This window comes from Dermochelys coriacea, chromosome 7 (genome assembly GCF_009764565.3).
Source record: "Dermochelys coriacea isolate rDerCor1 chromosome 7, rDerCor1.pri.v4, whole genome shotgun sequence".
Classification (NCBI taxonomy): Eukaryota; Metazoa; Chordata; order Testudines; family Dermochelyidae; genus Dermochelys; species Dermochelys coriacea.
Window position 1 is genome coordinate 33,003,371 of NC_050074.1, and position 15,192 is coordinate 33,018,562.

At 50.0% G+C, this 15,192-nt stretch overlaps 1 protein-coding gene across 1 annotated transcript in view; it reads right to left on the minus strand.

The window, feature by feature from the left end:
• Positions 1 to 360: 360 nt before the first annotated feature.
• Positions 361 to 15,192, minus strand: part of NRXN2 (neurexin 2) — a 285,310-nt gene continuing 270,478 nt past the window's right edge. The window contains 1 exon segment of the mRNA XM_043518686.1: positions 361 to 4,631. Within this exon segment, the coding sequence (XP_043374621.1) occupies positions 3,736 to 4,631 (896 nt within the window). The 3' untranslated portion in view covers positions 361 to 3,735.

Sequence of the window (15,192 nt, forward strand, 5' to 3'; positions counted from 1 at the left end):
GCCGCTCATGGTTGGGGGTTCTGTGCAGTGCCTGGCACAATGGGTTCCCTGATCTTGATTGGGGTCTGTGCAGCACCTGGCACAAGTGGACCCCTGATTTTCCTCAGTAGCGGGGGTGTTGTGCAGTGCCTGGCATGACTAGGGCCCTGACCTTGGTTGGAGTCAGTGCTGCACCTGTGTGACGGGAGCCCTGATCTTGGCCCAACACCCAGCCTGACAGGGCCCCACTCTTTGTTGGATGCTACTGCAATATAACCCATAATAGACAAGGTACAAAGCAATGGAGAAACAGGCCCTCGGTCAATCCCTTAACCATCTCTTGGCCCGGTTTGCCCACACAAAATGAGGACTAGAACTACAGAGTTGTACGAAGTATAGAATCAACTGTATTCCCCTTTGCGGTAATGTACATGGGTTGAAAGGTTTTTTTTGACTTCATCATAATTGGTAACACTTTACAGTAACATTGAAGAGTACAGGAAGTTTACAGGGTAAATATGCAGAACCACAGAGTATTTCCCCCAAAACAATGAGGAAGGGGTTTCTGTTCGCTAAAAAAACCAAACCAGAACTGACACAAAAAGAATGAATTAAAAATTTATTTCCTCCCCACCTGGAATGCTGTAAAGGAAAAAGATTGGGAATTCTATTGTTAAAATAAACCAATCTCTCTCTCAATATTTTAAAAAGAGGATATTCATCAGTGTCATATTTTTAAAATAGAGTTTGCAACCTTCATTTCTCCGCCCAAGCCCCTCCCCCAAACAAAAATAAAATATTAATAATGTACAAATTAATTTACAGTTGATAATGTTCATTACACTCCTAGAGAAACGGCCAGAAATCCCCCTCCTTCACCCTGCAGACAGTTCCATTAAGTGGCAAAGTTTGGAATGAAGGAAACTCCAATAATAATCTGCGTCTTTAAAAAAAAATGTTGGTTTTTTTGGTAAGAGAAAAATACAGAACTCGAGCTCATGCAATGGTCTAAGATGCTGAGAGATGCCCACCAAATTTCATGTTGGCTAACATTCTCCAAAGCACCTAAGGGATTTAGGAGCCTAAATTTCATTTTCAAAAAGTGTAGGAGCCTAAATACCCTGGAAACTTTGCAAAATGTGATGCCTTTTCTAAAAAAACACCTCAAAGCCTGAAAATTAATATGAAATTATTTCAGTTCACAGCTTACAATGGCAGATATATCGCTCTCTCTCCATCTCGCTGCTAGCCCCTTTTGGCATTTTAGCTTTGAAGGCGAGGGGAGTTTGCACTAACTTTGCCAGGCTTGAGAAATTGAAATGCCTATTTCACCTGCATCCTATCACTCTGAAAGAAAGAATTCTGATCCAAATCCCTCGCCTCCTGACACCCCTCCCAGTGATGGGCTTGATCCTGGTAGGGCTGGAGTTCTCCAATCCCAATCTAGCACAGCTCCCTTGCTTTATTCATGATATGGCCCCAGAGAAAAGGAGTTTACTACTAGATCTAGCAGATGGACCGTGAGATCTGATGGCTAGTTGGCGCCAATAAGATGCACGTTTTTAACGGGGAAGATGAGGAATGAAATTTTAGAGCCGTTCCCTGAGGGATGTAGAGGATTCTTCATCCCTTGAGGGCTTTCTATCATCCAATAGATATGGTTTAATTGGGACGCAAGTCACGGGCTGGGTGCAGGAATCTCTGGGCAAAATTCTGCCATGTCTCCCTTCCAATCTGTGACTCTTTCCCTACTGGCTTTGACCAGATGACCCCCGTGCTTTGAGCTAGGCAGGTGCTGAAGTGCGTTGCTGCATCGGAACCAGCTAGAAAGCTGCCGACAGAGCAAGGCCCCATGGCACTACCCTGTCTGGAAGCAGGGGGCCGGCCGTGTCGGCCAATTCGCACGCAGAAGGATGGACTGGAGTCTTGCAGAAACTGATCAAAGATGGGAGTTGGTCTCCAGCGGCCGTGCCCAGAGATCATCGAGGGATCCTACCTGTAACGCGCCACACACCTTGGTGGGGAGAAATTTTTTGTCTCTAGCTCCTTTTCAAACATTCTTCCAAACCCTCTTTGATTCTTCTGTGTTAAACTGTCCACACATATACCTTATATAATATATATATTTTTATATATATATATATATATATATTTTATATATAGAGAGAGCTCTCTTTATATATAGTCATTTGAAAAGCCTTTTCAATTCTCCCAGTGAGGGGAGAAGGTGCGGGTGAAGGAAATAGTCCAATGCCTCCACCCCCCCACACTTAATTTGCAAATTCCCATCAACAGCTGCTTACCCCCCTGTTCTAGATACCTTGAAAGAACAATACAATTTAAGGACATGCTCTGAGAAGACACTTAAAGGATGATCACAATAGCACCTTGGCATGGAGAAAAGGGGATGGGAGTGGAGGAGCACAGGGGAAAAGGAATTATGCCATCAATCCCCTAGAAAACAGAACAGAAACATCATATATTTTCCCATCACCCCCACCCCCACATATCCCAAGCAGGTACTCCCAAACCAGTGTCAGCTCCCATTGCTGTTGTTTCACAAAAACCAACACCATCCCAACTCTAACCCTTTTGAGAGTAGCACCCCCTTTTGTTACTACAGAGCAGAGAGCCGAATAGCCGATCAGTTCCATAGTTGGACAAGATCCATGTTAACTGCTTTATTTACTACCATCGTTATTAATGGATTCATTTTTATTTTCCCGAGTGTTCGTGACTTTGTTTGTTTCGGTTCAGTTTACTCCACACATTTCCAAGACTCTGACACATTAACAAAGAGAGAGAGAAAAATCAGTTATAATTAAAGAACCCCCCTCTTTTATTGTTTTAATAATAATTCTGAGAGAGACCAATTTTTTGTCCCCAAAATCTTTGCCCAGCCAAGTTTTCTGGATCCAGCTGTATCCTGCTCCGCGTTGGAATTTTGTCGATAGTTATGAGAGAAAAATCAAATCTTTTGTATCCCAATTGGATTAGTCTGTTTCCAAACAGGGCATGGGAGAGGGGTCTAAAAGGGGTGGGGAAATGTACCCCAAAGTTTCATCCGGATGAGGAGGCATCTAACCTTCTGGAATAACAAAGGGGGGAATCAGCTGTCACACACGCATATATATATATATATATATATATATATATGCACACACACACACACATATATATATATATATATATATATATATATATATATATAAAAAGGCAAAATCCTGGCTCAGCTTTATCTAGGGAGCTCCGAAGCCTTCATCAATCCATCTATCCCACCCCCAGATCTTCGTTTTCTGTTTGGTCTCCAAGTGGTCGCTTATTTCCGGTGCCAACCTCTAACCATGGCGTGTGTGATTTGATTGCCCCCTGCCGTGTTCTTTCCCCCACTTTGTTTGCTAAAAAGAAAATAAATTAAACAAACCCCCAAGATCTGAAGGAATCCGGGGTGGGGGGGAGGGGAAGCGAGCACGATTTTGATTTTGGGGTGGTTGTTATTAATTTTTGAGGATGAACTGAAAAATTAAAAAAGGGGGAAATGAACAAACTGAGACCAGTGCAGGTTGGAGGTGGGGGGGCAGGATCCACTGGTTGCCTGTGTGATGCAGAGGGAGGAGACAGGAAGGCTGGGAGGTTCCGTTGGTCTCTTGTATCCAAAGGTTGGCATGATTTGAGCGATCTCACCCTGCAATCGTCTCTCGCGCGCGCTCGCCACCAGAGGGACAGGAGGGAGGCGGGGCGGGGGGGGGCGGAGACTCACACATAATACTCCTTGTCCTTGTTTTTCTTGCTCTTGCTGGGGGTTTTGGTGGCAGAGGTGGGTTTCTCCTTCACCACCGTGCCGTTGCTCTGTGCCGAGTTGCTGATGTAGTTCCGGCTCTGATCCACCTGGTAAGAGCCTTCGTCCCGGTTTCGGTACTTGTACATGGCATAGAGGAGGATGAGGATGCACAGGGCGGCCGCCGCCACAATGCCGACCACCATCCCCGTGGTGCTGCTAGATTCGCGGATCACCTCGACGGCCCCTGGGGGACCCCTCTCCCCCGAGCCGGTGGGGTTAGCTGTGGGTAGATTGTGGAAATTGGGGGAAGACGTTATACCAGGGTACTTATGCCTGTTACGGTTGTCGAGTTCAAAAGAGGTGGGCAGAGGGGGGTACTGGTCTGGATGGGACTTGGGGGCCTCGCGATTGTTCATTTTGCCGGCGGGGATGTTACGGACCAGATCGGGAGAGGCAGTGGAGGTCAGGAGCTCAGGGATTGAGGATGAAGCCGGCACTCCTGTCCTAATGTTGGGCCTGAAGCCTTGGGACTTTTTAGATGCTCCATCTGGCCTGGCCAGCAGGGTCCTATCTGTGACCAAGGGGAATGTGGTGTAAAAATCTTCGTCATCAGTAGGGGGCAGGCTGGAGTCGAAGACCTCGCCCGAGGCGTAACCGGAAGCCTCAATGCCCTCTTCGCAATCGCTGTCCTCTTGGTCGGCTAAGCATGGGGGTTTTTGATTGGCGGAAGGGGCTAGGGTGTCTCTGGTGGTCTCTATTACGGTTAGGAAGGGGCCAAAGGTAGGTGGCGGGGGTATGAATGGAGACCGGGTGGCAATTGGTGGGGTGTCTAAGGAATCTTCGGTAATTATGGGCAATACTAATTCACCTCCTAGAACAGAAAGAAATAAAGGGGGAAGAGAAACAGAAAAGGAGAGATGGGTTAATACGAACCGGAGGAAAAACTGCCACATTTGGACACAAGAAACTGAATCAAACTGATTAACTGAATTTAAAACTAGACTTGTTCCCCAATCTCTGGCTGCTTTTTAAACGAATCTTTACGACTGTTTTTCGTTTTAAACTGTAGCTTTTTACAACAAAATCTAGAGAAATCATAAATTTAAAGAAAAAGAATTAAAAAAAAGAAATTAGTCATTTAATGCAAAAAAATTAAACAGATTTTCAAACAGCAGAATTAAGTAATAATAAAAGAAAACACCTAATTGCAAACTGCTTTTCACATTTCTTTTTATTCCCCTCTTTTTCTCTTTCATTTCATTTTTTCCCTTTTCTTTTCGTTTTAAAAATAAGAGAGCAAACCACAGAATTCAATCAACTTACATCAACAAATTGGCCATGTGATTTTAGCATGAAGAAAAAAAATTACAAAAAAGAAAACTAGGTAAGAATGTTTTTTTGGAGAAAAAACAACTTTTTTTTTTCTTTCTTTTTTTTTTTAAACATCTCTTTTCTCTACCACTCGCCTTTTCAATTATCTCTCTAGAGTCAATTCTATCTTTCTTTCTTTCTTTCTTTCTTTCTTTCTTTCTTTCTTTCTTTCTTTCTTTCCATCTAGATGTATTTCTCTTTCTATCTATACTCTTTCTTTCTAGATTCATTTGTGTCTATATTCTTTGATCTTTCTTTCTAACTAGATTTGTTCCTCTTTTTCTAGATTAATTTATCTATAGTCTTTCTGTTTAGATACATTTTCTTTCCTCTCTCTCTCTCTCTCTGTATTCTTTTATCTATCTTCTTTCTTTTTATCTAGATTCATTTCTGTTTCTATCTATACTATTTCTACATTAATTCCTATGTCTGTCTATATTCTTTTTTCTGTCTAGCTGGATTAATGTCTCTTTCCCTCTAGATTCATCTATAGTTTTTCTCTGTAGACATATTTACTTTTTTACTTCCATTCTATCTAGATTAATTTTTCTTTCTACATCCATTTCCTTCTTTTCACCTATATAGATTCATTTCTGTTTCTTTCTATATTAATTTATCTACCTTTTTCTTTATTAATTTTCTTTCTAGATTCATTAATCTATGGTCTTTTCATCTAGATGCATTTTCCTTCTTACTTTCATTCTTTCTTTCTAAATTAATTTCTCTTTCTGTCTACCTATCTAGATTCATTTTTCTTTCTTTTTCTGCATATTTTAAAATCTTTCCCTCCCCCCCGCCCAGACACACTTTTCAACTATGTCTGTCTGTCTGCATTTTCCATTCCCACCTCCCACCTCTCCCTCCCCCCACTTTTTCTTTTACATCTGGCAATCAAAGTTGATGTTGAAATGACAAGGACACTGCACACATTATTTTGGTCCTTTGACTGTAAATTTGGGGGGGGGGGTGTTGGGAAAATACACGTTTAAAAAACATACATAACTATATTTTCAATAGCTGTTTTGACAGATCTATGGGCTCTGTGCCTATTAGAACTGGAAAGAAAGCAGATAGAGGGACAGATGCCTAGCCCTGACATCAACAGGAATAGAACCCAGGAATCCTGACTGCCAGTTCCATTTGCTTTACCTGTTAGACACCACTCTCCTCCCAGAGCTGGGGATAAAACCCAGCAGTCCTGACTCCTATGCAGTTACACCCCATTGCACCAGCTGAGGATGGGGACTCCAGGAGTTTGGCAGACCATTCCCAGTATGTGCCGTTCCCATCAGCCAGTTCCCAGTTTCCTCACCAGCTTCTCAATGGACAGTGCCAAAGCCATGGGCTTCCTAGCTACACCAATCTTCCTGGCAGTAATGGGGTTAGAACTCCCAACTCTGCTGCCCCTAAGCTGCCCACCGACCGGAGCTAAATGAGACTTGCTGTTAACTGTGCGGGGCTCTGTCACACAGAGCTGTGACTAGAAAAGGAGTACTTGTGGCACCTTAGAGACTAACAAATTTATTTGAGCATAAGCTTTCGTGAGCTACAGCTCACTTCATCGGATGCATCAGAGCTGTGACTCTGATTCCTCCCAGGAGAGGGTAGTGGCACCCTCTTCCCTGTCACTTCATTACAGCCCAGCCTGTAGTAGCAGTGCTGTGTCTGTACAGCGATTGGGGCTGCCTGCCAAGATAGAATCCAGGGGCACCAGGGATCCCAAGGTCAAGCCTCTACAGGCTGTCCCAAGGGGTGAGACTATTAGTACCTATGCAGTGGGCAGTGTTCCCTCTAATTTTTTCCACAAGTGTGGAATGAATTTTATTATGTGCACATCACCTTCATATTGGTGCACATAACAAAATTCATGTGGTGGGGAGGGGCTGAGGGGTTCGGAGTGTGGGAGGGGGCTCAGGGCAGGGGCAGAGGGTTGGAGTGCGGGGGGCTGAGAACTCCAGCTGTGAGTGCGGGCTCTGGGGTGGGGCCAGGGATGAGGGGTTTGGGATGCAGGCTGCCCCCGGGCTACAACAAGGAGAGAGGACTCCCCCCAGCTCTCTCTTCCCACAGCAGCACCTGGGCTGGGGGAGAGAGGTGTCTCTCCATGGCCACGGCAGGTCCGGACGGGGTTGGGTTGGGGCCAGGTGAGGGGCGCCTCCCCCTGGCCGTGGCAGGTCCGGGGCTGGGTTGCTGCTGGGGGTCTCTCCCAGGCTGTGGCAGGTCTGGGTTGGGGTTGGGTTGGGTCCGAAAAAGGGGTGCCTCTCCCCGCCATGGGAGGTCTGGGTTGGGGCCGGATGAGGGGCGTCTACCCCCGGCCACGGCAGGTCTGGAGCTGGGGGCCTCCCCCTGGCCGCAGCAAGTCTAGGGCTGGGCTGGGTTGGAGCTGGGGGAGGGGTGCCTCTTCCCACCGCAGCAGGTCTGGGGCTGGGCTGGAACTGGGGGAGAGACATCTCTCCCCGCTGCAGCCTGAGCGCCGCGTGGCTGCTTACAGGGAACTTAGGCAGTGAGCTCGTAAACCTGCATATGTGGTCACACCACCAGTGGGAGCTGTGATGGGGTGGGGAGTGCATGAGAATGCACGCAACAGAGTCACTACCCTCCATGGTTTACAGACCAAAATCTCCACTCCGCTTACAGGGCAGGAGCCAACGTGGAAGGGAAAAGTTACACAACAGCATGAAGCAAGTGGTTTAGTGCTCTGAGAGTCAGGACTCCTGGGTTCTTTTCCTGGATCTGGATGGGAAGTTGAGTTTGGTGGTTAGAGCAGGGGGGCTGGGAGCCAGGACTCCTGGGTTCTAGTCCTGGCTGAGGAGGGTAGTGGTTAGATCAGGGGTAGATAGGTGTCAGGAGCACTGAGGACTGTGGCCTGTTTCTCTGTTGCTTACCAGCGAGTCACTTGACTCAGCTGCCCCTTCATTTGCAATATCAGAGATTAAACAAGACCACTCCGCAAGGGAGTGTATGGGGTGGAATTAACTATGTGCAGTGCTTTGAGCTCCCACAGCTCACGCGCCAGATGGTGTGGAATATGAGGGTGACCCTCCTTTACAAGGCTGTGGTAGGTATTTAAATGATGTGTGTGTTCTCAGTGCCCCTCCTGCGGGGGGGGAGGGGCAGTATAAGCAAATCACTGCTTAGCCACAGCCCTCAGTCAAGCCTGGGACTCAGAGCTGTGACCTGACATGGGGTCTCAAGGGGAAGAGGATGTTGGCAACTGACTGAGTTTATGAAGGAAGCTCACAAGAGACCACCTTAGTCAAGCTGCAGGGTGGCATGAGATCTGACTCCAGGTACCCAATAGGTGCAAAAGACACTGGGTGGGGGGAGAATGGCTTGGAGGGAAATTAGTGGCTATGGGATGAACAGGAGCAAAGGATAAAACTTGGAGGGGGATAAACTGTAGGAGACAATCCTGGCCACTGGTGGTGGAAGGACTGTAGGTGCCAATCTTGGCTGGTGGAAAATACACTGATGGAAAGGACCGCTCCAGAGGCAGGGAGTGGAGTCCATAACTATCAAGTGTCAGGGAGTTCCACAGGCTAACGATGCAGTGTACAAATGGAGTCACTTGACATGTGTTGCCTGGAATTTCACTGGGGGTTCCTGAATGGTGAGTGAAGGTGAACAGCAGATCCCAGCTGCCTGTCTAGATCCCGCCCATCTTTTTAGACCCCTCTAGCATATCCCCCTCTCCTTCATCTGCCTGCTGAGCTAAACACCCTGATCTTGCCAGCCTCCTCTGCTTCCAAGTATTGAATTGTTTTCATTGCCCTGTGATTTCTGTCAAGCTGGGGCCATCTCATAGATTTACACAACGGCACAAGACTATTCTGCTGTATGACATTCTCTCTGCTTCTGCACACATGCTCCTGGCCTATTCTACACTGGTTGAGTGCTGCCGTGCACTTAGCAGAGGTTGCAAGTGAGCTGCTAGAGGGCACTGTGCTGCTGGGAGTGGGGTGGGGACTCAGTAGGAGGTGCTCTCTCCCCAAGGTCAGTACTAACCCCAATGTGGCACTAGGGGGTGCTGTGCTTCAAGCAGTGGTGCACATTAGCCATAGGGATAGTCAGCTGCATCTCAGCACTAGGTGGATCCCTGTATAAAAGGGCCCTCATTACCCCACCCCAGAGGCAGCTGCATCTCCACACTGGCTGAGAGATCACTATAGCTCATCTAGCTCAGAGTCGCATACATTAGCTCAAAATTATCATTAAAAGCATTCATTGTCAGCTGAGGAAAACAGAGTCAGGGCTGCATTATGGTTTGAAAGGCAGCAGTAAATAACAGAGAAGGAAAAGCTTCTCCCTACAATTGCACACGCCAGCGCCAAAGTCTCCAGTGGTTGACAGAGAATCCACCCCCCCTCCTGGACAGATCAGAAATGGAAACTACCACCCCACTCCCTAGGCCCACATGCTTTGGGGAGCGACCATAGTGCTGTCACGAGGCTGGAAAGATCTGGCCAGACCCTTTATTACAAGCCTTGCTCGATTGTTGGTATGATAGGTTGTAATGGTATTCTGGGTTGGCTGGGCCCATCAGTCCGACCTGGGGCGGGGAGGCAGAGGATACTGGGCTGGCTGGGCCCATCGGTCTGACCTGGGGTGGCGGGGGGATACTGGGCTGGCTGGGCCCATGGGTCTTAGCAGGGTGGCAAGGGGAGAGGGGAATACTGGGCTGGCGGGGGCTATGGTCTGGCCCGGGGTGGCAGGGAGACAGGGGATACTGTATCACCCGGTCCCGGGGTACCAGTCCATGTGCTGAGTTGCCTTGGCTGGGGATGGGCTGTTTTGTGCTGGTGGCTGAGTGAAAAGGATTCCAGGCTGACACAGCAAAGCCTGACCCAGTAGCTGGGGCTGCAGAGTTGGGGGCTGGGGGCAGCAGCCAACCCCTTCCCTCACAGAGTACTCCATCAGCTCCCTGACAGCCATCGCCGGGGTTCAGGAGCCATCAGTTGCGCCCAGGACACCAGGAGAGTTTTTCAAGGTTCTCTCCTGTTTGGTGGTCTTTCTTTTGATTCCAGAGTCCCAGCCCGCCCTGCGGCACAGTCACTGCATGACAACGCTGGCCCCTGCTGCAGAAGCGCATGGACTGCAGCTCCTGGCTTCTCCCTGTACCCCGACACTGCATTTGCTGCTGCAGGGTCCCAGCTCCCTCTGCTCCGCTCTGCCCCCATTGCACCTGTGCTCTCCTGCAGCTCCAGGCTCAGGGGCTCTTCACCTGCCCTCACCCAAGCCAGGGCCAGTAGGGGGGGCAGAAAGACAAGGAAGGGGTAGGCCAGCCCATTGTTTGCAGGAGAGGATGGGGAATGAGCAGGGGCAGGTCAGTCCATTGTTTGCAAGTGAGGAGGGGGAAGAGGGAGTGGGCCAGCCCATTGTCTGGGGGAGAGAGGAGGGAAGAGGGAACAGGGCAGCCCATTGTCTACAGGAGAGAGGGGGGAAGAAAGGAAAGGAAGAGGGAGCAAAGGTCCGTTTGCCCCCCCCCGCCCCCGTAATAGCTCACCTTACCTGATCACTCTCGTTACAGTGTGTATGGTTCTCTGTGTATATAAAATCTCCCCACTATATTTTCCACTGTATGCATCCGATGAAGTGAGCTGTAGCTCAAGAAAGCTTATGCTCAAATAAATGTGTTAGTCTCTAAGGTGCTACAAGCACTCCTTTTCTTTTTACAGATACAGACTAACACGGCTGCTACTCTGAAACCTGTCAAGCTGCTAGGCTCTCTCTACCTCCCCCCCCTCTGCTGAGGGTGGGGGGAGAAGAGCTCAGCCTGTCTCCTGCTGCAGTCCTGCTTAGTGGCTCTCCCCCACCCAGAAGTGGGTAGGGATTCCTGGGTGGATGGACACATTGGTCTGATCCTGCCCCCCTGCTCTAACTGCTCAGAACTCTGGGTCCCACTGGTGTCTCTGTCACTCTGTGTCAGGGCCTTGGGAGCAGGGAAGGGGAGGGGAGCACACATCCCAAAGCCACAGTGGGACAGGGACTGCAGCTGACCAAAACCCAGTCCCCTTACTTCCTTCCCGATATTAATTAAAAGCCTGCAAGAAGGTGTGTGTATGTTTTTAATGAGCAGCCCCTATCAGCTTGCTGAGCCCCCCCCCTTGGGCCTTTCATTTTCTCCTGTCTCTTCTCCTCTGGTTTTTATTGTGATGCTTTTGGAAACATTTGGCAAGCACTGCACAAAGGAGCCGCGCTACCTTTGATCATGGAGAAGAAGAGAGAAATAACATAACCATGGCGCCGTCGGTATGGGAGGAGAAGAAAGGATGCACCAGCAATTACTCAACTCACAAGGGAGGGCCACCATATAGGGGGGAGCAGCTAATTAGTCCCTTGTTTTATTGGGGAGCTGAGCAGTAGCAGCCTGGGTGTCCACACTGAAATTAGGGCTAGGTCTTCCCCGTGCTGTGGTCTAATGTTGGACTAGAAACCAGGACTCCTGCCTGGGTTATATCCCAGCTCTGGGAGGGGAGTGAGGTCTAGTGGGTTAGAGTGGAGGCTGGGACTCCTGGGTTCCTTCCTATTACCAGCTCTGCTACTGATCTGGGCACATTCCTTCCCCTCTTGATGCCTCTGTTTCCCCTCCCACCCTTGTCTAGTCAGATTGGGCTCCTGGGGGCAGGGACTGTCTCTCCCTTTCAGCCTGTGCAGCACCTGGCCTGATGAGGACCTGGTCTCAGTTGTAATCTCTAGGCACCACTGCATAATTAAGAAGAGGGTGATTTGCACCATCTGGGGCTCTGCTCCTGAAGTTCTTGGTAGCCAGTCCGTGGGAGGTTTGTCCATCTCATCCTCCAGTCACAAAACCTGAGAGGGTGAGCACCCCCTGCAGCTCCTGCTGAAAAAGGGGCCATCCTACAGGGATGCATGTATGGACTCACACTTGTGAGCAGTGTGGGCACAGCATGTGCACACGCACACTAAACTTGGTGCCCTAACAGCACAGATGTGTGCTAGCCAAATTACAGATCTGTGTGACCCTGGAGGCAAGACCAGAGGGGGAACCCAGAGGGGCGCTAGTCCCACAGAGGAGTGTGCAGCGTATCAGTGGCTTGCAGGTAGACACCAGGCAATGTAGATCTGCAAAAGCCCATTGCATAGACATGTAACTGCAAGCCAGTTATACAGCTGGGTATGGTACCATTTGCAATTGGGGGGGAGGGCACTGACAGCTGAAATACAGAGGGAGCTGGGTAAAGAGTGAAAGGAAATGAGTTTTATCACAGAAGTATCCCCTCAGTGTTTGTTACTTGACTGCTATAGAGCAGCAGCAGGGCCTAGTGAGTAGAGCACTGGCTGGGAGGCAGGTTTCCTGGGTTCTATTCCCCCCTCTGCCATTGCCCTTGTGGCGATCCCTTCCCCTTGGTGCCTCTGCTTCTCCTCCCTCCCTTCATCTATTCAGCCTGTGAGCTCTTCATGCAGAGACTCTCTCTCACAGGAGTGTGTCCCGCTCCTGGCACAATGGGAACCTCCATGGTCAGAGCCTCTCACTGCTGCTGTAATGTACACAAGCCCTGGTTACAGCCATGCATGAGCACAGCGGCAGGATTGAAGGGTACAGATGTGCCTTCTGCATCTCCAGCTGTATGGGGGTGCACTGTAAATGCACAGAGGAATGCAGCTGGGTTTTATGTCCTTCCGGCTGTGCAAAATGATGCATTGGAAATCGGCAGCACTGGGATATTGTTACAGGGGCCTGAGTCTCCAGCGACTGTAGCGGGGATTGAAGGTGAGCCGTGCTTCCGAAAACTAGGCCATGGGCCAGAACCTTAGCTGGGGTAAGTCAGTAGCTACACTGACTCCAGTGAGTGCACCCTGCTGCATGGCCCATCTAGTGTCATGCTGGGGTCAGCACTGACTAAGAGGGGAAAGCGCCCCCTGCCGAGTCTCCATTCTGCTCCCTTCAGCACCACACCCCCTAGCATCAGGCTGGGATCAGATCTGACTCCAACGTGAAAGCATCCCCTGCTGAACTCCCTACAGCCTCTGGCCAGAGAGGGCTAGATGCCCGTGTGCAACCAACATCTCCCACCCAATGCCCATCTAACTGGCCCCCTGGCTGGCAGAGAGACTGAATGGGGGACAGGCAGGGGGAGGCACGCTGGATGGGGTGGGGCCCTCTGTGTGTGGGTGCAGGGGGCAGATCTCCCTGCTGCTGCCCTGGCTCTGGGAAATCTCACACACAACGGGGGAGGTCGACTCATCCCTGGCACAGGAGATAAATATGCATCGAAGGGTACTGGCGCTCCCCAGACGATAAAGAATGGAGCTAATGAACCCGGCCTGGTGCAGCACCAGGCGCTCCCTGCACTGCCAGGCTCATAAATCCCCCCTTGCTTTCCATCAGGGAGGAGATGGCATAAATTTCATGCCCTACCAGGGCCTGGGTGATGTGGAACAGGGAGTGCGGTGGAGAGGAGGGGGTTAAGAGCAATAACTGGTGTGGATGTTGGGCGGGTGGAGGGGGGGTGGTCAATGAGAGCATGGGATCTACCCCCACCAGCCCACGCTGCAATTTCCATTCCATTTAGAGAGGACACAAAGCCACATCAATCTGTGGCTGGGTGTGTTTCTGCAGGGACGGCAGGGTTCTGCCTACAGCCAATGCAGTGTCTCCCATGGATGTGGCTCTCTGCTCTGCTCACTCTCTGCCTGGATTTATGTCTCTTTCCTCACTACTCCCCTCCCCTCTCCCCCCATGCTCTCGTTCTATGCCTCTGGCCATAACAACCCTGGCTGTGATCTTGTCAGATCTTAGCACTTGGTCACAGAAGGGATTGGCGCAAAAGAACAAACCTGCGTGAGACAGCGGCTCCCCCTGGCTAAGTTGCGTCATTGCACTGGTAGGGAGAGTGACAGAACAAACCCAAGGGGCTGGGAAGCTCACCCTGCAGTCAGTGCAGACCCCAGCGTGGAGTGGAGGGCTCAATAGGGGGCACTCTTGCCCTGGATCTGGAATTGAAGCCAGGTCTCCCTAGTCACCTGAGCGACTGAACCATCCTTCCTCTCCCCCTCACCACTCCAGACCAACTCGATCAGACCAACGGGCACATCCAGCCCAGTATCCTCCCCACTCCCCATTGGATCAGACCAATGAGCCGCTCTTGCCTGGTATCACCCAATGTCCCTTGTCACTCCAGATCAGTCCATAACCCACCTGCCCACCATACTGGATCAGCCCAACAGGCCCACTAACCCAGTACCTCATCTTCGACAGTGGCCAGCGCCAGCCGCTTCAGAAGCAGGTTCAAAAAACCCTGCAGTGGTGGGTCCCCCTGCCCCCAGCTGGTCCCTCCCAGAGGAGTTCAGTTCCTTCCATAGTCCTTGGTTATTATGCTGAATTCTACCACTGCACAGTCTGGTATTTGTCTAAAGTCCTGAGCCCTCATTGGAAAGTGGCTAAGCTCTCCCTCCTGAGGAGATCCTGCAGCAGTGAGTTCCACTTGCTAATGGCATGGTGGAGGGGAGCATTTCTGGAGATCATCTGGGAACTTGACACTTTCCATCCTCTCAGCCTGGCAACATGAGTTGGAGCCAATCAAAGCTTCCAAAGTCCCCCTAGATCCCATTAATCATTGCCTCCTCTGCTCTTTGTGATCAGTGAAGAGGGGTTTAGGGGCCCTGGACACCAGCCTCCCCGCCCCCCGCAGGGTACTTCTCCCTGAGGGATTCCCCAATTGCAGCATAAATGACAACATGGCACAAAGGTGCACAGCCAGGTCCTAGCAAGCCAGAGGTAAACCTCTTCTTCCTTCTGCAAAACCTCCCTGCTCAAGGAGGGAGTGTCCACCTCTTAGGTTTCCCTAGCCCTGGTTTAGCACCCAGTGGGAGATGCAGCCACCTCTGGAGTGGGTAATGCTGTCTGTTTACACAGGGATCTGTCACCCAGTGCGGAGATGCAGCCACCTCTGGTGTAGGGAATGGGAACAGTTTCCCCTGCCTGGTGCTGAGATGCAGCCACCTCTAGGGTGGGGTGCAGCAGCTCCTTAACAGTCTACTACAACAATGATTCCTGAACCACTAAAGGCCCTTTCATTCCATCAGCAAATGGGAAAGGAGGT